We start from the raw sequence: 22,457 nt of genomic DNA, 5'->3' as shown, positions 1-22,457 counted from the left end.
AGTTCTGTAGAAATATAAAAACTGTAAGACTATAATATTAATGGAAGTTGTACTTTTCATTAGTAATCACTGAGTATAAATACACAAAGTCTGTAAGGTTTACAGAGAGTCCTAATGGGACTGGTTAACTCGTAATACAAGTTCTGTTGGGATTACAAAACTCCAAGATAAGATAGGAGATAATCATGCTAACTATGACGAGAGGAAGACGTGGAGGAGTCTCTGCTAACACCCCCCCGCAAACTGGGCATCCTTGGATGAACGAGTTTGGACCGAAGTAAATGGTGACGCGCCTTGAGTAAACCTTTCGTCAACAAGTCCGCAGGTTGATCAATGGAGGGAAGAAAACAAACTTGATGACTGCCGAGAGCAACCTTCTCACGGACAAAATGATAGTCGAGTTTGATGTGGCGTGTTCGAGCATGGAAGACTGGGTTGGCAGCCAAGTATGTTGCGCTGAGATTGTCACAATGAAGGTAGACAGGAAAAGTAGGGCGAACGCCAAGTTCATGGAGCAAGTAGGTGAGCCATGTGGTTTCAGCACAGGCATGAGACAGCGCCCGGTACTCGGACTCAGCGCTTGAACGAGAGACAGTGGGCTGCTTCTTGGAGCACCAAGACACCAAGTTAGCTCCATGGTAGATGAGATAACCAGTGGTAGAGCGACGGGTGTCAACACACCCTGCCCAGTCGGCGTCGGAGTATGCGGAGATACGAGACGAAGGGGGTTGTGGGCGAAGAAGTAAACCAAGATCAATAGTTCCTTTTACGTACCGTAAGATACGTTTAACGGCCAACATGTGGGTCGAAAGAGGGTTGCTCATATATTGAGCAACATTGTTGACGGCAAACGAGATGTCAGGGCGGGTGAGCGTCAAGTATTGCAGGCAGCCTACTAACATACGATATTCAGTCGGAGAAGTCAAGGGTACACCATCATGGGAAGACAAGGAGAGTTTGGCAGCAACTGGTGTGGAGCATGGTTTACACTCTAACATGTTGGCCTTTTGTAACAAATCATACGCATATTTGACTTGGGAGAGGTGCAGTCTGTGGTCAGTGGTGCTGACTTGAAGCCCTAGGAAGTAGTGAAGAGGTCCGAGATCCTTTAACTCAAACTCATGACCTAATGCCGTGATAAAGTGGTGCAGGAGGGAGGAGGCGTTGCCAGTTAGGACAATGTCGTCGACATATAGAAGGAGCCACATACAAGAGGAGCCACGGTTATATATAAAGAGAGAGGTGTCAGCTTTACTTTGGAAAAATCCATAGCGCAACAAATAGGAGCTAAACCGATGAAACCAGGCCCGGGGTGCCTGCTTAAGACCATAGAGGGCCTTAGTGAGACGACAAACATGATGGGGATGGTGGGGATCAATGAAGCCTGGTGGTTGTGACATATACACCTCCTCTTGCAAGTGACCATGTAGAAAGGCATTCTTGACATCAAGTTGATGAAGGGGCCAATTATTCGAAACGGCAAGGCTAAAAACTGTGCGGATAGTTGCAGGTTTGACGACCGGACTGAAAGTTTCAGCATAGTCAATTCCTGGTTGTTGGTGAAATCCCTTGGCCACCAAACAAGCTTTATATCTGTCAATACTACCATCAGAATTCCTTTTAATGCGATAAACCCACTTGCAGCCCACTTTGTTTTGATGGGACGAAGGGGGAACAAGGACCCAAGTGTTGTTCTTAAGAAGAGCATTAATCTCCTCGGTCATGGCAGCCCGCCATTCAGGTTTTCGATTAGCCTGTGTAAAACATGTAGGTTCATCAGTGGTAAGCGAAACGGAAAGAGCATGAGGGAGAGGATACCGAATTGAACCATCAGTCCAGGTCTTAGGTTTGCGCATGCCGGCTTTGGACCGCGTGAGCATGGGATGGGAGGGAAGCACATGTTGTTGGATGCGTGGTGGAGGCACGGGTTGCGGTGGAGAAGCATGAGGAGAAGGTGGGCCATCGGTGGAGGAGGGCAGAAGCCCAGTGTCATTTGGCGTTGAGGAAGGGCCCACGGAGGGCAGTGGGCTAACAGGAGGGGAGGGGACAATAGGGCAAAGAGTGAGCTCCACATAGGCAGGTGGTTGGTGGCCGAGAGCAGTGGCGAAGGGAAAGACTGCTTCGTTGAAAACAACATGGCGAGAGATATAGACACGGCCAGTGGCACGATCAAGGCACCTGTAACCTTTATGAGAAGCACTGTAACCCACAAAAACACACTCAAGAGAGCGAGGCATTAGTTTGTCGGGAACATAATTCCGAAGATATGGAAAACACATACATCCAAAGGTACGTAAGTGGGAGTACACAGGGGGCCGACCAAAAAGAAGTGTGTGGGGGGTAGACCAGTTGAGGGTAGAGGTGGGGAGAAGGTTGATGAGATGAACGGACGTGAGCGCAGCTTCAACCCACAAGGTGAGTGGGGCATGAGCTGCGGTAAGCAAGGTGCGGGTCATATCAGCAATATGACGATGCTTACGCTCAGCGAGGCCATTTTGCTGGGGTGTGTGGGGACAGGAAATACGGTGTTGGATACCGAGATGACGAAGGAATGCTGTAAAGGAGTGGTTGACATATTCAGTGCCTCCATCACTTTGAAAATATTTAATGGAGACGTTGAAAAGATTTTTGGCCATAGCAACAAAAGTTTGGAAATGGGTGAAGACCTCAGATTTCTGTCTCATGGGATAAATCCATGAATAGCGAGAGTAATCATCAGTGAACAATACGTAATAACGAAAACCAGAAATAGAAGTAGTAGTGGACATCCAAACATCAGAATTTACTATAAAAAATGGGGTAGTAGCCCTTGCATTATTCAATTGAAAAGGAAGTTGTGTAGACTTGCCTAAAGCACAACTTTTACAAAAAAGATGGGAAGAAAAAGACTTAGAACCTAGACTAGAGCTGAGACGAGACAAAACAGAGGACGAAGGGTGACCGAGACGTTGGTGCCAGAGGTTGGAGGATGACGCAGCAAGGGCTTGGGGTGATGAGAGCGACAAAGGATAAAGGTCATCTCTACAGGGGCCCTGAAATAATAAGGAACCAGTGTGTAAGTCATAAATGCGGTAAAAAGAAGGAAAGAAGCAAAGGACGATGTTGTTATCATGGGTAAAACGTGCAACAGAAAAGAGATTCTTACGTAAAGACGGAACAAGAAAAACATTGCGAAGACTAAACGGAATAGAGTTGAGAGAAATAGGAATTGTACCAGTGGATGTAATGTTTAGAGAATCACCATTACCCAACTGAACGGAAGTAGGACCACGATAAGGCTGGGGGTGAGAGAGAGCATTGGGATCGCCCGTCATGTGATGGGTAGCGCCGGTGTCAGGAAACCAAGTGGTGGGATCCGGATAGTGGACCACCTGAGAGCCCGCAAAGGGAGGGAAGGAGTCGGGGCCGCCATAACGATGTGGGCACTGAGTAGCACTATGCTGTGAAGTGGAGCAAGTTGGGCACCAAGGGCCGGGACCCAACAAACCAGAAGTGGGGCGACCAGGGAAACCACGCGGGCCAGGCCAGTGAGTCGGAGCAGGTGCGCCGAACCATGGTTGCTGAGAGGTAGGAGGAGGAGGCCCATTCCAATTTTGGTGGTTACGGGAAATTTGGTTTCTGCCAGAACGCCAGTTAGAAGAAGAACGCTGCTGGCCGCCGGAGTGACGCTGGGAACGACCATTCCAGTTTCCAGTGCGAGGGCCAGATGACTGAGATGGAGCACGGGGTTGGTGGGTGGTGATGAGAGCAGTTTGAGAAGCAGCGGGAGCGGGGGAGATGCGCAGAGTTTGAAGGTCAAAAGCTTCAATTTTGGAGGTCAATTCCTCAAAGGTAGGAAGAGGGGTGACATTGATGATAGCAGTGGTAAGGGTAAGGTAGTCAGATCCAAGGCCACGAAGAACAGCGGTGATGAAGTCTTCAGGATCAACGGGACGACCGATAGCAGCAAGTTTGTCAGCAAGAGATTTAGCATGCTGAAGATAGTCAGCAATAGGGCGAGATCCTTTGGAAAGATCAAGCAGTTGGTAACGCAGGGCAGCGGAGTTGAGAACAGAACCGTGGGCGAAGCGCCGTTGAAGACAAGCCCATACGGCTTGAGCAGAGTCATGGCCTACAGTAAGAGCAAGGACAGGTTCTGTCAAGGTGGCGGTGATATAGCTGACGACTAACTGATCGTGTTGGTACCATTGGGCGAAAGCGGGGTTGGGAATGATGGAGGTAGTAATCACGGAAGAACTATCTGAGTCAGAAGCGGCAGAAGAAGGGGTGAGAGTAACGGTGAGGGTGGTCGGTGGAGGTGGGTGGGAGCCATCAACAAACTTCCACAGATCATGACCCACAAGAAAGGGCTTGATCTGACGAAGCCAGGTTAGGTAATTGGAGTCATTAAGTTTAAGAAATTGGGCAATAGCAGGGCCAGGAAGCGGGGAGGTAAAGGACATGATGGGAAGCAGGATCGAAAAGGGTGGTTAAACCGGGGAAAGGGATGATACCATGTAGAAATATAAAAACTGTAAGACTATAATATTAATGGAAGTTGTACTTTTCATTAGTAATCACTGAGTATAAATACACAAAGTCTGTAAGGTTTACAGAGAGTCCTAATGGGACTGGTTAACTCGTAATACAAGTTCTGTTGGGATTACAAAACTCCAAGATAAGATAGGAGATAATCATGCTAACTATGACGAGAGGAAGACGTGGAGGAGTCTCTGCTAACAAGTTCCAATCAAGTTCCTCAAAAAGAAATCGTCACCAACTAGCGGAAAATCTGATACCACTCCTGAAAAAACCTGCTAGGTTGCTATATTTTAAACATGGCTTCCTTTTTTCCTCTACAGTTATTTTGATATATATTTAATATCCATCTAACTGTATTATTTTCTCTCTTTTTCCTAGCTTGCTTGCTTAAGGATGAACGATGCAGTGGCAAAACTCTATCTCCGATACTGAAACGCATTAACCGTTTTTTGTCAATATGTATCAAACAATATTGCTAATATTTGCCTGCCATGTAAATGTCTCTCTGGTCTGGACTTCATAATATTTTTTGCATGTACATAAACCAGCATTCATTAATTTTTTGTATGTAAATGCTGGTTCCACTTGAGAGGTAGATGCAAGTGGTAGAATCCAATCAATCACTGTATTATTTTTTGTCTATATGTAAGGAAACAGGTTTTAATCCTTTGTATCTGGATTGTACAAATTTAATATTTTATGTATAAACCACTTCCAACATCTTTGTTTACGGTGATGTAAATATTGTGTGATCTACTTTTTACATCTCTTCAACAGAGTGTTGCACAGAATTTCCACAACTACACTCATTTTGAACTTAGTTTGGAGCAACATTCGGTATACCTTTCTTTTACAGTCAGTTTCATTCGTTTATATTTGAATCAACAATTTTTTTACGGATAATGATTCTTCCAACTGCTCATAAATTGATTCTTTTATTTTTGTTGCAGTTTCGAGCGTTGATCTATTGAACAAACAATACGTCAATCAGCAATGTGGATTTTTCTCAACATATGACCATCAAATCTTCGTATGTCTTTCATCATATTTCCTCCCTTACAATTATAGAACTGTTATGTTTCTCATTATAATAATGCATTGAAAACAATATTTACATTTCTCTGTATCCAATCCTTGCTGATAAACTAATTCTTTGTTCAAAACTTGAACCATAAATGTTGTGACCTATTTCTCTGTATACAATTCATAGAACTGTTAAGTTTTTTCTATGTGTGTCACTGCTAAAATTCAAATTCATATATTTCGGTAAGAAACAAACTTTTATCTATTCCTTGAGTTAGGCAGAGTTGTAAATAGATTGAGTTAAGCAAAATTGCAAATATAACTTTCTACATGTTGTATGCTATTTAAAAACCCACGGCATCGCGCGGGCACCGTTGCTAGTAAGTTCTATAACCAAGACATGAAGGGGAAAAAATTAAAATAAATCTTATTTGTAACTAATACACGCTACAATGTAAAGCACTCGCTAATAATGTTTACATAATATATACTTGAATTTACTACATAAAATTTATCGAATATGCATCAGAATAAAAACACTAATTATTAGTTTACAAATTAGTTCACTATGGAAATAGGTATCTACCAAATAATAATTAAAATGTAGCAAGTCTTGCAAACACATAAAATATATGCAAATGAAATGCATGAATGTCACTCCCTTCTAATCCCACTAACACATGCCTAAGGCACCCAAGCCAGCACGTTCCATACCATACTTATACCACTTGGCTCTGAATACCTTAGAATAAGAGTTAACTCCCGTTCATTTCTTAAGATCAACTTTTGTGATTTAAATTCTTAATTTCCACTTTATTATATAGACATTTCGCCCGAAGCCCAATTGTATATTTGTGCCCTTCCTCCGATGCATGACATATTCAAGGTTTCAGAATATATATCCAAGGCTTTTTCCAACCCTTGAATATCTTCACAACTCTCACATTTTACACAACTGAGCAATTGATATAGCACAACACTGTTTTTCTTGCTTTATGCATATATATGTAATATGCAACATTGACTTCAAGAATCACATGCTATATTGCTATATGATAATTTTATAAACAAACCAAAAAAATGAAACACACAAATAAATTATATAAATAATAGTAAGGGAGATTGATGAGAGTTGATGATAAGATTATATATCTTACCATCATTCTCTCTTTTTTCATCAAGCAAGCTGTTATAGTTTTTTTTTTTCCTTATTTTTGAACCCTTCCTTTTACTTTTACATCCTTTTGAATCCACCACTCATCACTTCCACCGTTCCACTAACAGAATACTTCACACTCAACTTTATGTTTGTGCCATCCCATAACTTTTGCTGCCTTTCATACAGGGTTCCCCACAAAACACCCCTTGCTCATCATCTCACACTTTGTCAACTCCACAGTCAAGGGTTTGGTGATGGACACGTTGGCTAGAACGGAGCAGTTCTCTTGGACGGTGAGCGCCTTAATAGTATGTATGATCTTAGTCACAACGTCGTCGTTGTCCTCCGTGCCCCGGCTTTCACTGCTTAGTGTGACTAGCCAAGGCCGACGATGGTGCTAAACTAATAAGCTTTTAACTTCCAATTCACAACCGCGCTTAAGCGAGCCATAATTTGTCTTAAGCATTCATTCTTTAGCCATTAATTCAACTGAGATACTTTTTAAGACACGTTAATTCTTTCGAGGTATCTCGAGACTTGATATTGGACACAAACTAGGGGAATTGGGAGTTTCCACTGAAGCCCAAATCCAACTCGATCAAAATATCCCCAACACAAAGCAAGTGGAGAAGAAGAAAAAGAAGAGTGCGAGGGAGAATTTTTGAGCAAGAGAAAGAGGTTAGTACTTTTATAATTACATCACTTCTAGGTTTCTAGCTATATAGTTCTTGAGCTAATTTTTAGTCTTAGGCTATCTCCACTGTCTTTTTTTTTTTTTTTTGAACAAACGATATTATCTAAACTAAGGGGAAGGAGGTGGGCTTAGCCTCACAATGGGCTAGCAATAATGCGGTTCAAACTCGCATTTGGCGAGATTCGAACCTAAGAGACCTCTGACTTACAAATGAAGAGGAATACCATTACACCGTAGTACTAAGTGGCATTTCCACTGTCAATGTTGTGTTGTCATCAGTCATCAGTCTTTCTCAATGAACAACGACCTGGACGACAAATTGGAAACTGTGAATTCAGTTGCTGTTGGACAATGCTGCATTAATGTTTGTGAAATTAAGTTACACCACATCAGATCGAGGAGGCTGTGAAATTAATGTTTGTGAAAACCATTGATGATAGTCTTATTAAGTCAACATTCTGATAATATAATTAGGGTCAATTCTCAATGCTTGCTAGCGTGCCGTAACGTATTAATCGTTGTTGCTCTTCTCCTCCTCCTCTCTTGTATCTGTATCTTATCTTTGAGCATTTGGCTGCACTAGAATTAATATTGCTTTCTTCAATTGGATATAGTATATATTGTATACTAATTTAATTAATTTCTTGAAATTCTAGCAACATATATCTCATGTCTTTTTCTTTTCACCGGGTTCTTCATCACTTAATACGTTTTCGCATCTAACTGATTTTTAATAAATTTGTACAACTTTTTTCTCAGCATTTGATGTACTGAAGATATGCATGCAGCTGCTTGAATTTAGTTGATTATTGTTATTAGACCCATAATCAAGAGTATCTAGATCCAAATTATTATATGCTATATAGTCAATAAAAAAAAATAAAGAGATTATCATATCAGTCATCTATGCATAACTCGTGGCAGCAAACGCTGTCTAGGTTGATACGGACTCAGGTCTTTGCACTGGCGGTGATAATTGAGTCTAGAGAAGGAAGCTACGAACCTGTTGTTGTGGTTTGGGTAATTCCATCTCCTCCATCCCCGCACATAACTGCATTTCGCTAGGATACAAAAAGGGTCTTCTGTCTTTATATACAAAGTAAGAGTCCACATGCCCAATCCAGGAGTCTTTTTCTGTATCACACTGGCAAGCTATTTCCTCACTCAAAATCTTTGCTCCCTTGGAAACTTCTTGTGCTGCTGGAAATGGAGAGCCAACACTCTTCTGAGCATGATCCAGACCATAGAAAGGCATCAAGCAAGCACGGAGCGTGAAGCAAGGAAAGTGATATCCCGGTACAGCTATGTTCAACCGTGTCTCTTGAAGCAGTTTCAGCTTTCTTCTACTTTCTAAGTCATAGCGAAAGATCAGCTTTCGAGTGCCAAAGAACAGCACATGAGAATTTGGACTTATTGCAAACGGTACCAGAGTATCATGACGTTGATTGTACTTGCCATCCGAAGCGAAAAGCACTTTCATTCTTAACGCCATGCCACACACACTATATCTGAGAGTCCATCTATCACCAGATTCACATCCTGGTCGATCATCATAAGACCAAAAATAAAAATTATCTGAAGCATCACGGTTTACATAACAGACAAGGTCCATTGACACCCCAAGAAGACATCCCACCATTGTTTTATCATCATCGTCATGGTCCTCCTCCTCAAGGACAGGACGAGGAGGGAGTTGAAAGGCACGAGCTTCGACAGTATTGAGATCAATACACAAAAGTTTCCCTGAGGTAGCTAAGCTGTATAACACCCCACGCAAGTAGAAAAATTTCCTGCAAAGTTTGAACCTTTTGAAGCCCTCAACAAAAGCGGGGTCAAGTCGCAACCCATGTCGAACCCACTGTCTAGAATGCGACGAGAAAATGTCCATTGGGGTGGTTGTGGTTATGGAGGTTGGTTGTTGCTGGGAATGGAAATAATCAATTCGAACAACTCTGTAGTGATCTGACTCGACAGGGTCATAAGCCAAGGCAGCACAGAAATCGGCCTCCTCGGCTTCCACTACAGGAAGAGGGATGGAGGCGTGTTGCTTAGTGATGGGGTTGCTCACACAAAACTGGTAAGTTGTTGGGTTGAACAACAGAAGTAACCCATTACAAGAGTCCCTGAGATTGTCAGAGAAGTCACGTCTCTGCCACCGACACAGTTTACCGCCCCAATCCACATGCGGTAACGACGATTCGGGGGACTTGAAGAAGGGATAATCATATAAATAGACCAAGGAGAGTAACTGATACATACCGTCGCAAGAGTGGATCGTACGGTAGAAAAGACCCAAGGTAGGAGACCGCGGCCAAAACATCTGCAGCCACACACGGGAGATTATTCGGTGCCATTGCCAGGACTTGGACACCATCTTGCACTTTACCAAATCCCTTTGTGATAATCTACACAAAACATTAAACAATGCATCCTCGCACCAACATAATAATGATAATAAATTGCTCCTCCTCATAACTCCTGAATCTGAAACTGAATTTGAATCTGAATCGTTAAGATTAACACTCAGATTCAGGTCAACGGCAGCCTCTGCCGGAGCCGGAGAGGAAACCATTGACGACGACGACTACCCCGCCGCCACCGCCACCGCCACCAGCTTTGACAGCAAAACCCTACCCTACCCTAGAATGAATGAATTCTGAAACTAAGCAATTAACAGAACAGAAACGTCGTCAATGTATTTCTTTTACGAGTAACGTATTCGTAATGTTTTGTGAGAAGCTGTAAAGGGCAGTAGTTCGTCGATCGATCTAGTCTCTAGATATAGCCCTAAACTCTTTTTCACTTTGCAGAAACCTCATTCACCAAATAAAGGGTAACCCACATGCTTTTATTCTTAGTTTTTTTTGGAGGCCTCCCGCACAATTTTTTTTTTTTCAGTTTTCAAGTTGAACAATTAAGTAAAAAAAAATTAAATTAAATAGGAGTATGTGATTGTGATACGTTGAAAGAGTGTGTTTCTCTTTCATTTTAATCTTCAGATTAAATAAATAAAAATAACATTACAAATTAAATAAGTGTATATAAATTGTTAAAAGATTTTGTGTTTATCATCTTTTTATTTATCCCTTCTCTCTATTCCTGTTTGGATTTACACAGGGAATTTACTTTCCTTGTTTTGGTATGACTAGGAATACGAAACTCATGCTAATAAAATATTAATTTATAACTTGAACGTTTGTATAATCACGCCAAGTCTATGCAAATCCATGCAAATTTATCATGCCAAAGTCATGTTATGACGTTCACATCATAGACAAATTGTGCCAACCACGTTATGTGCTAAAATGAGCCCAAGCCACACGTAGGGGCTTGCCAAGTGGATCGTAGTGTGGATGGCTAAGAAAGTTTATTGGGCCTACGTGAAACTAAGGTTATGGAAGACTTTGGGCCTATGTCTTATAAATTCTAGTCATGTAATCCAACCTTAATCTTAGCTGTCCAATTCAAACTAAAAATATCTCTAATTAAATATGAAATAATACTAACTAGTTTTGTAATAATTTTGTAGAAAAAGATCTTGCGTTGAGACTAGTTTATATATCAAAAGTATGAGTTCTTATATAAACATAGTGTAATAAAGAAACCCAAAGAAAAGAATTTATACTTGAAATAAAAATAATTACCACATACACGTGTGTAGGGGTGGGTTCAAAAAACCAAAAACCGAAAAAAATCGAAAACCAAACCGAACGAGGCCGAAAAAAATCAAACCGAAACTTTCAAACCGAACTTAATCAAATCTGGCCAGTTCGGTTTCGGTTTTTGAGGTTCGAAAACCGAACCGAACTGAACCAAACCGATATATATATATATATATATATATATATAATTATTTTTTTCAATGTTTATAAATAGTTTAGTCATACAATTATAATTAAACAGAACCTGTTGTGAAGTTGGTTTCAGTGAAACTTTCCAAGCTGGTGGAGCGCATGGGTTTGAACCCTCCTCATGCCTCCCGGATTTTGGAGATTCTTTTTTAATTTTTATGACCAAATCAACAAAACCCTAGCGCAGCCACACTTTTTCTATTTTTCATTCCCCTCTTCTCTCTCTATCGTTCCCTGCCTCCAGACTTCCTCCATGTCCATTTCTCCATTCTTCTCCGTAACCCGCATCCTCCTTTCTATTCCAAGCTTCATATTTGTGAGACCCTCCATGTCCATGCATCCAATTTCTCCATTTTCTCTATCTCGTCCCCTCTTCTCTCTCAGTCATCCCTCTAGCTCCAGCACCCATCCCCATGGCTGCGAGCATGCTGACCCTGCAACATCCCCTCTTCTCTCTCAATCAAAAGGTATTCAATTTTAGGGATTTAGGAAGAGTAACTTAGGGTTTTCTAGACTTAGGGATTTGGGTTATTGATTTGCAGTTAGTGTATGAGATTCAATATTTAGATTTTGTGCTATCCGTGAAGATGTGATAGAGTTTCATTTTAGTTATGGAGAAAAAAAATGGGTGGAGATGAATAGAGGTGTATGCTGCAGATTATGTCTTGGTTTTAGATTCAATAGACGGACATAGAGCAAAGAAAGTATGGGTTGTAGATCATGCGTGGGGATGTAGATTATGTATCTGTGTTTGTTTCTTTCCATCTGATTCAATCCAAGTTTTTTATTTTATTTTTATTGTGTTGGATAAAAGATTCATGTTCTGACAAAAAAAATTAGCTTTTCCCTCTCTATATTTTGCTGCATCAATACCAGCCCACAAATCCTGCAAACCCTAAATGAATGTAATTGTTGTTGTGATTTGTAGATGAAGATAGTGGTTTGATCAGTACCAATATCCAGATTTACCAAAAAATCGAACTGGGCCGAAACCGAACAAAAAAAAACTAAAATCGAAAAAAAATTGAACCGAACCAAAATTTCGGTTTGGTTTCGGTTTTGGCAAAAAATCGAACCGTTTCAAACTGAACCCAGCCCTACATGTGTGTGTGTGTAGTTTGTTTTTAAAATATGGAGTATTACAATCAACCCCCCTTAAAATAAATTTCGTCCCAAAAATTTGTAAAACCTTAATCGTTTTATAAATAAGGTAAACAAATATAAAAGACATAGAAAAATATATCACAAAAATATAGTAACAGTTGAAGAACATTAGTAAAGTGTTTAGTTAGAGTGGCTGCATGGAGACTACCCTTCCATATAAAATGGATTGCAATTCTCCAATTACTATGTCTCCCCAACTCTAGCATATAAATAGTGATAGAAGTACTGCAGGTTCACAAACTAATCATGAACATCACCTACATCATATTACTACTGGTAGCTAGTTAGTATAGTTAGAGTTAGTTTTATGACCAGCTGTTGAACAATAAAAATACATGACATATAAAAAATAGAGTCCATGTAAATTGGGCCAAACTACAAGGCCGAAAAAAAAACAAAATGCAATCCAACCCAAAAGATGAGGATGGGCCTTACATACAAAAGATGAGGATGAGCATTACATACAAAACAACATCCAGAAATAAACAAATAAAAAAAATAAAATATGAATTTCTTCCTACAAAAGGGGGAAGAAAACGTGCAACACAGAAACCTCCTTCTCTGCAGGGTGTGAAAAAAAACTGCACAAGTTAGTGGGAGAGGTTAAGTAAAAGTGGCAGGAGATCATGGCCTCCAACTTCCCCCACGTAGCAAATTCTAGAGCTTTCCTAGGATGCCTATAAATAAGCATCACCTGCAGCAAGTAAAAGGAAAAAAGACAGAAAAAAGGAAGGGGAAACTCTGCAGAAAATAGAGAAACTTTGAGAGAATACCAAAAGCAACGAAGTGCTGCCAGAAAAGAGAAGGAATTCAATCTTTCGTGCTTTCGAAGTCAAGAACCAAAGAAGAATATTCATCACCAGGTATAAAAACAAAGGAAAACTAATGAAAATGGCTTGAAAACTTTGAGTTTTAATGATAAGGACAAAATAAAGGGTAAAATGAATAGTACTAGGATTGACTTTTTAGTGTAAAAATGTGGTTTTTCGTTAAAGTGAACAGTACCGGGTGCTTTTCGTTAAAGTTCCCTAAAAACAAAGCCCTGTTAAATTTATTTTTCTCTTGATTTTTGTTATGTTATACATATATACAAGAAACAGAGAAGGACGCGAAAGAAGAAACACAAAAAAATGGCAGCCGAAGACCACCAGGCAATGGTCCATGACATTCCCCTTCATTTGACAATGGTCCACAACGCAAGGAGAAAAAAAAACAGAGAAGGACAAATCAAATGTTCTAATATTTCTTTTAGTTTTTTTTTTGTGTCCTTTGTTTCGTTGTTTGGTATTTTTTCTGCACCAAACATATGGAGGTGGAGATTCTGAACCACTAACTGCAGCAGAAATGATCTCCAAAAATCCCATGAATTTCTTCGGGGTGGCCTAGACCACCCCGTGAAGTTCCAATCAAAGTCTAAGTAACCCATACCTGCCGTCCGTACATTATGCGACTTGAAGTAGATGGGTTTGGCAAATGCCGTGTTGCATAAAGCCAGACGAAACTCATTCTTTGCGGTCCAATGAGAAAACAGATGCATTTGTGGACAAATAAACAAGGGAAAAGAAGCAAAATGCAACTTTTGCTCCCCTTGACTAACTCATATTTGGTCTCTATGAAGAAAAGTAGCAAGGAAGCAACATTTACCAAGATGAAACTCGAGAGGAAAGAAATTATCGTGTTTGGTGTTTTCTTTGCTGCTCACGGGTACAAGATATGGAGCATGCCTTTGGCTAAAAATCCTATGAAAACTTATTGGGGATAGAGTCCAAGAAAAAGGAAAAATGGAAAAGATGGTTTGCAAAGGAAAAGAAAGCCTAAACTCCCCTTGACCGACTCATGTTTGGTCTAAAGTCCACAAAAGAAAGTCCCCAATTCAACCATTGATAAAGACAAGGAAAGAAAGGAAATTTCACAATCTTTAAATAGATAGCTAAAAGAAATTTGCTTCTCTACCACGGAAAAGTTGGATTAAAAAAAAGGTTCAGGCTGTCTCAAGTTGAAAAAAAAATGGCAAGCATCGAAGACAAAACATAAATGGGAACACAAAAAAGGGTGTCCAAATGCTACTGTCAAAGCCAGTCAAGTAAAATCTCTTTGTGGAAACAGAAATACCAGAGTGATAATCACACATGAGTACGTCAAAACTCATTCAAAATATGGCAGATATTATGAGTACGTTACTACAAATTTCAGAGTACAAACTCTCACATTCGGAGCCATAAATCAACAATTGTCTTCAACTAACTCGGGGCTGCAAAATGGTTTTGTCCAACAACCAATCGAAGAGATGTCGTTTCCTGGGACTCCTGCACGAAATAATTGATAAAGTTCATTGCAGCTAGAGTTTCACTTCACTCCAAATACATAAACAAACCCAGAACATAAAGAAAACAAAAATGGGTAACCTGCTCGATTTCTTCCCCCTCTTTGTTTTGAGTTTTCGATCCGCAGAGGAAGCACACAAGCAAAAGAATAGGGCAGCAGGAAGATGAGAACTCTTGTGTCCTGCGTAAAGTGGGACTTTGCGGTTTAAAGAGAAATGACGGAAAATTGAAGTAATTGGAACAAAAAATTTAAACTCCAACAAACCTTACCCATTCCTACTCTGAAATCCATGGATACCCAATCCAAATAGAAGTTTGAAATGCAACGAAGTCCACGGAAGTCCAAATATAGTGGAATAGTCGCTTGCTTCTAAAGGAAAACCACCAGATTTCAAAGCCAAGGGAAAGTGGATCGCTGAAGCCATCTTACCGGGGGATGAGGATGCTAAATCCTCAAAACCATCAAGGAGAGGCACGGCAGGGATAAAAAATCAAAGCATGAAAAAGCAGGGGACCTAAAACCTAAAAAGGCATTTATAAAAAATGGTACTTTACCACTTGCTTTTATTAAACAATAAAGCAAAGATTTGCTTTGCTACTATACTGCCCAGTTAGTGTCAGGCATGAAGACAAGATGGAATGGTTCAAGACAAAGTAAATGAAGGCAAGTAAAAGAAAGAAAGGTTGCTCATCACGTGGGAAGTATGGACTCACCCTAAATACACTAAGATTTGATTATTAAAGGAAAAGGCATGGGTCATACTTGGCAAAAAACCATCAATTCATTTTTTGTTTTTGTTTTGTTTTGTTGCCAGTCATCATCTTTTGGGCACTTTTCTTTTGCCAAAGTCTGAACACAAATCCAAATCAAATATTTTTTATGAACTACGCCGGTTTGATTCCGTTAAGGATACGTAGGCAGTCTGATATCAAGTTTTAGACACAACCGTGAAACCGAAACGAATCCCTGGTTTATATAAACTAAATTCACTCCTGCCGTCAAATACCAAAATGGCACGAAGCCGAAGAAAGTTTCAAATGGCACAAAGCCGTATCAAATCCCGAGTGGCACGAAGCCAAAGAAAAGTCTCAAATGGCATGAAGCCATATCAAATTTTCTATGCTCCTCGCCCGCATGAGCTAAAACTGCACAAGGCATCAAATCCAAACAAGTACCAAATACCTGAACTACGAGCGACTTGATCCCTCAAGAGGGTACGTAGGCAATCTAGGATTCGACCTAGGTGCAGTCACAAAATCAAACAAACACCAAAATCCTCAAGTTACATTTTTATTCGAATTAGAATCAAAGGGTATTCCTTTCCTAAAAGAAGGGTTGTAATTAATAGGCGCATAGCCTAGAATGGGTCGAACTCAAATTAATAAAACCCTCTTCAGAAAAATGAACGAGGGTGAAATTGTGTCGAGTGAATTATTTGTTTACATATTATGTACAATTTTTGCTCAACACCAGCTGTTGCTAGTTGTTGCTAAGTTAAAGTGCTGAGTCAGCATTCATTTGGTGTATGTATAAATACTCTCTCGATGTATGATTCTGATTCATTAAAATGAAAGATTCAGTTTTTTTCACTTTCTATCATGATATCCCTCGCTGATGTCTAACGACGCGTCAATCCTACGCTTCCCCTTTCTCATACTTTCTTGTATTTTCTCACATTTTCTCGTATCCCAAACAGATCTCTGCTTCTCCAATTCTTCAATTTCTGCTGCAATAAGTTTGATTCCTCTCATGACGACAACTCTGAATTCTCCTAATTCCTCTTCTCCAGGAAATTCTTCTGGTAATACTCATCACAATGAGGTCCCCAATCCTTTGATTGTTTCTCTCGGATCGATTACTGTTCAGAATATTGTGGGCATGGTACAAATGAAGCTCAACAGTCACAATTTTATCACCTGGAGCAGCCTCTTTCTTCCTGTTTTGAAGAAATTCAAGCTGTTAGGGCTTGTAAATGGCAAAGATCTATGTCCTCCTCAATTTTTTCTTGATTCAGCCGGATCTCGAGTTCTCAACGTTGCTTATGAAATCTAGTGTAAGCGAGATCAAATCTTGATGATTTGGATTAATTCTACTATGTCTGAAGATTTGCTACCTTTGACGGTTGGTATGGAGGATTCTCGATCTCTCTGGCAATCTCTCGAGTGTCGATTCGCTGGTGCTTCGCGCACACATGTTCAAGAATCTCAAGTATACTTCTTCCGATATTCAAAAAGATCTTGTCCGTGCATGTGCCATTGAAACTATTGGTGCAATTACTAAAGATATAGAAGGTACATTTTTTTTTCTTTTGGTTGATAGATCATGTGATTCTTCAACTAAAGAGAAAATGGCGGTGGTATTGCGTTATGTGAACAAGGAACGAAAAGTAATTAAAAGGTTTTTGGGTGTGCAACATGTCTCCTCTACAACTAGTAGCTTGCTTGAAGAGACCATTGAGAGATTATTTGCTTCAACAAATTTGAGTATGTCTAAGTTACGGGAACAGGGCTATGATGGAGCTAGTAATATGAAAGGAGAACAAAATGGCCTTAAAGCAAATATTTTGAACAAGTATCCTCAAGCATTTTATGTTCATTGTTTTGCACACCAACTTCAACTAGCTCTTGTAGCCGTTGCAAAGGGAATTGAGGGTGTCGCCATTTTCTTCAACAATGCTAGTATTTTGGTCAATATTATTGGATCATCGTGTAAGCGTCGTGATGCATTTAGAGAGAAACAACTAGAACAAATTAAGAAAGCTCTTGATATTGGTGATCTTGAAACGGGTAGAGGGTTAAATCAAGAGATTAGTCTCATGCATCCTTGTGATACACGTTGGAACTCACATTATGGTATTATAGTTAGTATTATTGTCATGTTTGAAGCTGTGGTGGTGGTGCTTGAATGGATTAAGGATGATACCAACCAAGACAATTTTGGTGAAGTAAGTAAGTTATTCCATGACATACAAACTTTTGATTTTGTGTTTCACCTTTTTTTTATGAGATTCATATTGGAAATTACAAATGAGTTATCACAAACATTACAAAAGAAAGATCAAGATATTGTGAATGCGATGGCGTTAGTGGAAGTATGCAAGCAAAGACTACAATCCTTGAGAGATGATGACTTTGGAGACTTGCTTGATGATGTACAAAAGTTTTGTCAAGAGCATGATATTGTTGTTCCTAACATGGAGGATTTGCGTTTTGTACCCGGAAAATCAAGACGTAAAGCTCTAAGACTCATAAACTTCCATTACTATCATATGGACCTCTATTTTCAAGTCCTTGATACACAATTAAAGGAATTGAATGATAGCTTCAATGAGGTAAACACCGAATTGCTTCTTTGTATGGCATGTTTGAGTCCAGTGAATAATTTTGCATATTTTGACAAAGCAAAAAGTGTTCGTCTAGCCCAACTTTATTCTCAAGATTTTGATTGTATGGACCTCATGAATCTTCCAATTCAACTTGACAATTACATTCACGATATGAAGATGCATAGTGAGTTTTCATCATTAAGATGAATTGGTGATCTTGCAAAGGAGTTGGTGAAGATCGGGAGGTATGCAAGCTATATGTTAGTGTATAAGCTTCTTACATTGGCTTTGATGTTACCAGTTGCAACCGCTTCGGTGGAGAGAGCTTTTTCTGCTATGAAAATTGTGAAAACACCATTGTGTAACAAAATGGGAGATCAATAGTTGAGTGATAGCATGCTTGTTTACATTGAGAGAGATGTATTTGCTTTTATTGATAATGAGCCTATTATGCGGCGTTTTCATGATATGAAACCTCGTCGGCAATAATTGTAATTTGTTTGTATTGATAAATTATGAAAGACATTACTATATAAAGGATTTGGTTGTTACTATTCTTTTGAACCTTGCACTCTTTTAACTTCGCCTATCCTCCTGTCAATTCCTGGTTCCGTCACTGGTTTCACAGATCCAGGACTCCTGCACAGATAGCACACATGCATGAGATAATTTTTCCTTGTTTTCTTTCTGACCTACACTTTGAAGAACGCTCACGAAAATCAGATATACGGGGAAGAACAATTACCTTTATGATTGCTGGGATTTCGAATTTCTGAGCCTCGGAAGTGTCGACATTTCCATGGCGGCAGTACAATCTGATGGTTGGGGTCATTTTTGATTCGAGAGGTCCGCCGTAGTTTTGATTTTGTGATGATGGTAGAGAATTGAAGTTTAGATAGGCTAAGGTTTGAGAGCAAGATGGAGAGAACCCTCACGGCTATGGGCTCAAGGTGAAAATGCTAGAAAGCAAGGGAGAAATGGAATGCTAAAACTTAATTTATACTAGGAGCTGTTAAGGTTTTGTCACGTGAACACTACACGGGTGGAGCTTCGCATTAGCATCAGCGCTCCTCGTTTCCTTCAGGCCACGGGTTCGAGTCTCCAAAGCAGTGAATTGGTGCTTTCTTTTTCATTATTTTTCTAGCGCATATTCTCCTTGCACCAGGTCACCACTTCGAATCTCAGGTGTGTCCGTTTCCTTGTCTTTTCTTTTATTTTCTGTTTTCTTTGTTATTTTATACTTTATTTTATTGTTTCTTTCTTTTATTTGCTATTTCTGTTTGGGTGCATTTTTGCTCACCCACATTAACTGGTGTATACTCACCATACACCTTATTAGTTGTCATATGTCCCATCTTCTAACCCTAGTAAACTTGTTAATTAATATATCTTTTTTAATTTTTAAAACTAATTTAAACATGATTAAATAAATAAACTCAACCCCAGAAACTTTTCAACTTCCCCAACCAGCCAACCCCCACCCACCCATGCCACCCTTTCAATCTTCTTGTTCAGAAGCCATAGCGAATCAGCCATCTCCGCCATCCCTCTTATTCCACTGTAACTCTAATTTATTTTATAAAGAAAACTCAACATTTCCAACACAATCATAACATAAGAATTCCAACTAGAATCAAAGACAATGAAAATAAACATTTAAAGTTCAACTAGAATCATCAATCAAATCTTCCAAAGTCCAAATTTAAAATAAACATCACACAAGTCAAATAAACCTTCAAGGTAGGATGCACAAAGTCCAAATTTGATGATCTCGTTGAGTTTGAGCTTGAGCTCGAGGCCTTTGATGCACTTGACTTCATCTAATTAAGATACAAAACATATAATAAGCAAAGGTAGGATGCACATGCAAAAGCTACGGATGCACATAATAAACCGAACTGAAAAAACAACTTTAAAATATTGAGTATATATGAACTTTTGAAAAGATATCAGCATCAAAAAATAAGGATTACAGATAACAGATAATGACTCCATATGGTCCTCACAATATTATAAGGATCAAAGACTACGGATACAGAACATATATATATATATATATATATATATATATATATATATATATATTGTCATGAAACCATTAGCTACCATAATGACTCCATATGGTCCTCACAATATTATAAGAACATATTTATAATTAAGTTTTCTGATGCCATTAACATAATTATAAGAACATATTTATATTCCAGACTTCACGGGTATATGATATGTAAAACACGAATATGGTTGAACCACCTCAAACTTTGGCAGAACCAGGGTTGCATTTAAAAGATGGGCAATACCAACACCATCACATAAATGCACTCCACATAAATAAATTTTCAGGCTTAGCAACTTGGCAATATAAAATTGAGCATATATACAAGCAATCACAAAGTTGCTTTGATCACTCACATCTCTTCTCATCTGATTAAGGCCCTCATAGCAATCCACTCGAATGAATCCATTACTCTTTGATGGCAGAGCTGCAGAAAACCAATGCAATTGTCTGCAATGATAGTTAATTAAGGGAACTGACTCCGAATATCAAAAAACTATATAGTAACCTCACCTCAATCCTAATTCTATTCCCATCAATCACAGCCAAATGCAATGGAAGCAAAATAAGTTGGAATGTACCAGTGAGGTGCCCTTATAGCCACAACTTGCAAGGTCTCCATTCTACCATCCTCCCAACACTCCATATATCCAATTTGCTCCTGCATTCGCAAAGTCAATCAGAAACTCATACTTTTCGCGGTTTTTCGTCCCAAAGTAACCGCAAATCCACACTTCAAACTAGTCCTGAATCACATCGTAATTCTCATTTCTCAGATTTTAACAGCAACCCAACTTAGACACCATCAAAAACACCAAACCCCAAAAGAAAAAAATCACCCGTTAATACCAAAAAAAAAAACATGGAAGACCTTTGAATATATTTCTTTGCCATTTATATAATATGAAAACCTTTCAAGATCTAAACTTTCATGCTACTTCTTTACCAATAAATCCATGAAATTGAAAAGCTACAGATCAGAACCAATGAAATTGAAAAAAAGAAATCTGCAAAACGCATTACGGGGGTAACTAGGTGATAGACTAACCTTGCAAATGAGGGAATTTGTGGGTCGAGACTCGAGACTCGAAATGGTGAGAGGAAGTCATAGGTCGCGCGCGGGTCACGGGTCACAGGGGTGAGAGACTGAGAGTGAGATGGCATTGGCATGAAGAAGACAAAGCGGAAGAACTACGGAGCTGGGAAGGAGATGGTCCAGAGTGAGAGTACAGAGGACAGGGATAAGGGAAAGGGAAGGGAATGGATCGATCGATCTGTTTAGGGTTTCAGACTGAAGAGAAGTCAGTCTTAGTGAACGAGAGAGAGAATAAGGGAATGAAACATAGAAAATGTGTGGCTGCTACTAGTGGCTAGGGTTAAAGGGTTTTGTTGATTTCTCAACAAAATTAAAATAATTCTCCAAGATCCTGGAGGCATAGGATTCGAACCCAAGCGCTCCAACTTGAAAAGTTTCACTAAAACCGACTTGGCAACGGATTCTGTTTTGTTATGATTGTATGACTATTTATAAATATTGAAAAAAATAATTATATATATATATATATATATATATATATATACGTTCGGTTTGACAGTTTCAGTTCGATTTTTTTCAGCCTCGGTCAGGTTCAGTTTTCGGTTTTTTTCGGTTTTCGATTTTTTGAACCCACCCCTAAGGGATAGTGAGGGAGAAGAGAGAAGAGAGAGAAAGACTTTTCAGAAAAATAAAAGAAAATGGAAAGGGAACCGGGGGACAAAATAGGGGGTGGGCCCCTTGGGCTCATCAATTAAGACCCAAAAACCAATTTTAAAAGAAGAAGATCTAGCCCAAAGTGAAATTTCACGAAAATACCCCCTTGTTCCGATAAAATCGGGACGGGTTGTTACAGTTTTTGTTTCCTCAAAATCATCAATATCTCACCAATGGGTGATAGAAGAAGGCGTAGCTTGGCAATGCAGACGGCACAATACCAAGCAAGCCTTGCAACTGCGGATGCAGAAATGAACAACGAAGAAGCTGAATTTGCAAACTCGCTTATGCAATATGAGCACCATGCCGAATCTCGCTTATGCAATTTTAGTTGTTAGATATTTTTTTTGCCGTTAGATTTGATTATATTCGATCTCAGCTGTTGGATTCAATAAATATATAAATATAAAACTAAAAAAAAAAATTGAATGTAGACCGTTGGATCAACCAACAACTCAATTGATTCAAGCCGTTCAATCAAAAAAGTAGTTGTTACATGTTGATGCAAGTGGCCAACATGACCTTGTGGGTGGGGCCATGTCGTTGCCTGCCCTTGGCGCGTTGCTCGCGTCCAACCTTTGCGTCTGGC

The 22,457-nt window shown here is 39.5% G+C and overlaps 1 protein-coding gene and 3 long non-coding RNA genes across 7 annotated transcripts; 1 reads left to right on the top strand and 3 right to left on the bottom strand.

Annotated features, from left to right (window-relative positions):
* Positions 1 to 12,730: 12,730 nt before the first annotated feature.
* LOC114820182 (uncharacterized) lies at positions 12,731 to 15,242 on the bottom strand. Of its 2 annotated transcripts, XR_003767589.2 has the most exons (4): positions 15,007 to 15,242; positions 14,818 to 14,917; positions 14,621 to 14,718; positions 12,731 to 13,106 (listed from the first exon to the last, which is right to left on the bottom strand). It is a non-coding gene; the product is annotated as an uncharacterized lncRNA (long non-coding RNA). The 2 variants fall into 2 exon arrangements; XR_011573719.1 differs by lacking the exon at positions 12,731 to 13,106 and having other exon boundaries at positions 14,502 to 14,718; positions 15,007 to 15,238.
* Positions 15,243 to 16,928: 1,686 nt separating this feature from the next.
* LOC139189918 (uncharacterized) lies at positions 16,929 to 18,269 on the top strand. The gene has a single exon (XM_070809186.1). It carries the CDS (start codon positions 16,929 to 16,931, stop codon positions 18,267 to 18,269), a length of 1,341 nt encoding a protein of 446 aa, XP_070665287.1.
* A 279-nt stretch (positions 18,270 to 18,548) lies between these two features.
* LOC139190146 (uncharacterized) lies at positions 18,549 to 19,540 on the bottom strand. The gene is made up of 2 exons (XR_011574189.1): positions 18,808 to 19,540; positions 18,549 to 18,701 (listed from the first exon to the last, which is right to left on the bottom strand). It is a non-coding gene; the product is annotated as an uncharacterized lncRNA (long non-coding RNA).
* A 117-nt stretch (positions 19,541 to 19,657) lies between these two features.
* On the bottom strand, positions 19,658 to 21,594 carry LOC114820054 (uncharacterized). 3 transcript variants are annotated; one of them, XR_011574188.1, is made up of 4 exons: positions 21,167 to 21,594; positions 20,700 to 20,779; positions 20,475 to 20,568; positions 19,658 to 19,882 (listed from the first exon to the last, which is right to left on the bottom strand). It is a non-coding gene; the product is annotated as an uncharacterized lncRNA (long non-coding RNA). The 3 variants fall into 3 exon arrangements; XR_003767355.2 differs by having other exon boundaries at positions 20,475 to 20,545; positions 20,632 to 20,779; positions 21,167 to 21,563; XR_003767354.2 differs by having other exon boundaries at positions 20,632 to 20,779; positions 21,167 to 21,477.
* Positions 21,595 to 22,457: the final 863 nt, after the last annotated feature.

Source organism: Malus domestica, chromosome 12 (genome assembly GCF_042453785.1).
Source record: "Malus domestica chromosome 12, GDT2T_hap1".
Classification (NCBI taxonomy): Eukaryota; Viridiplantae; Streptophyta; class Magnoliopsida; order Rosales; family Rosaceae; genus Malus; species Malus domestica.
This window is presented reverse-complemented; position numbering and strand designations above follow the sequence as displayed.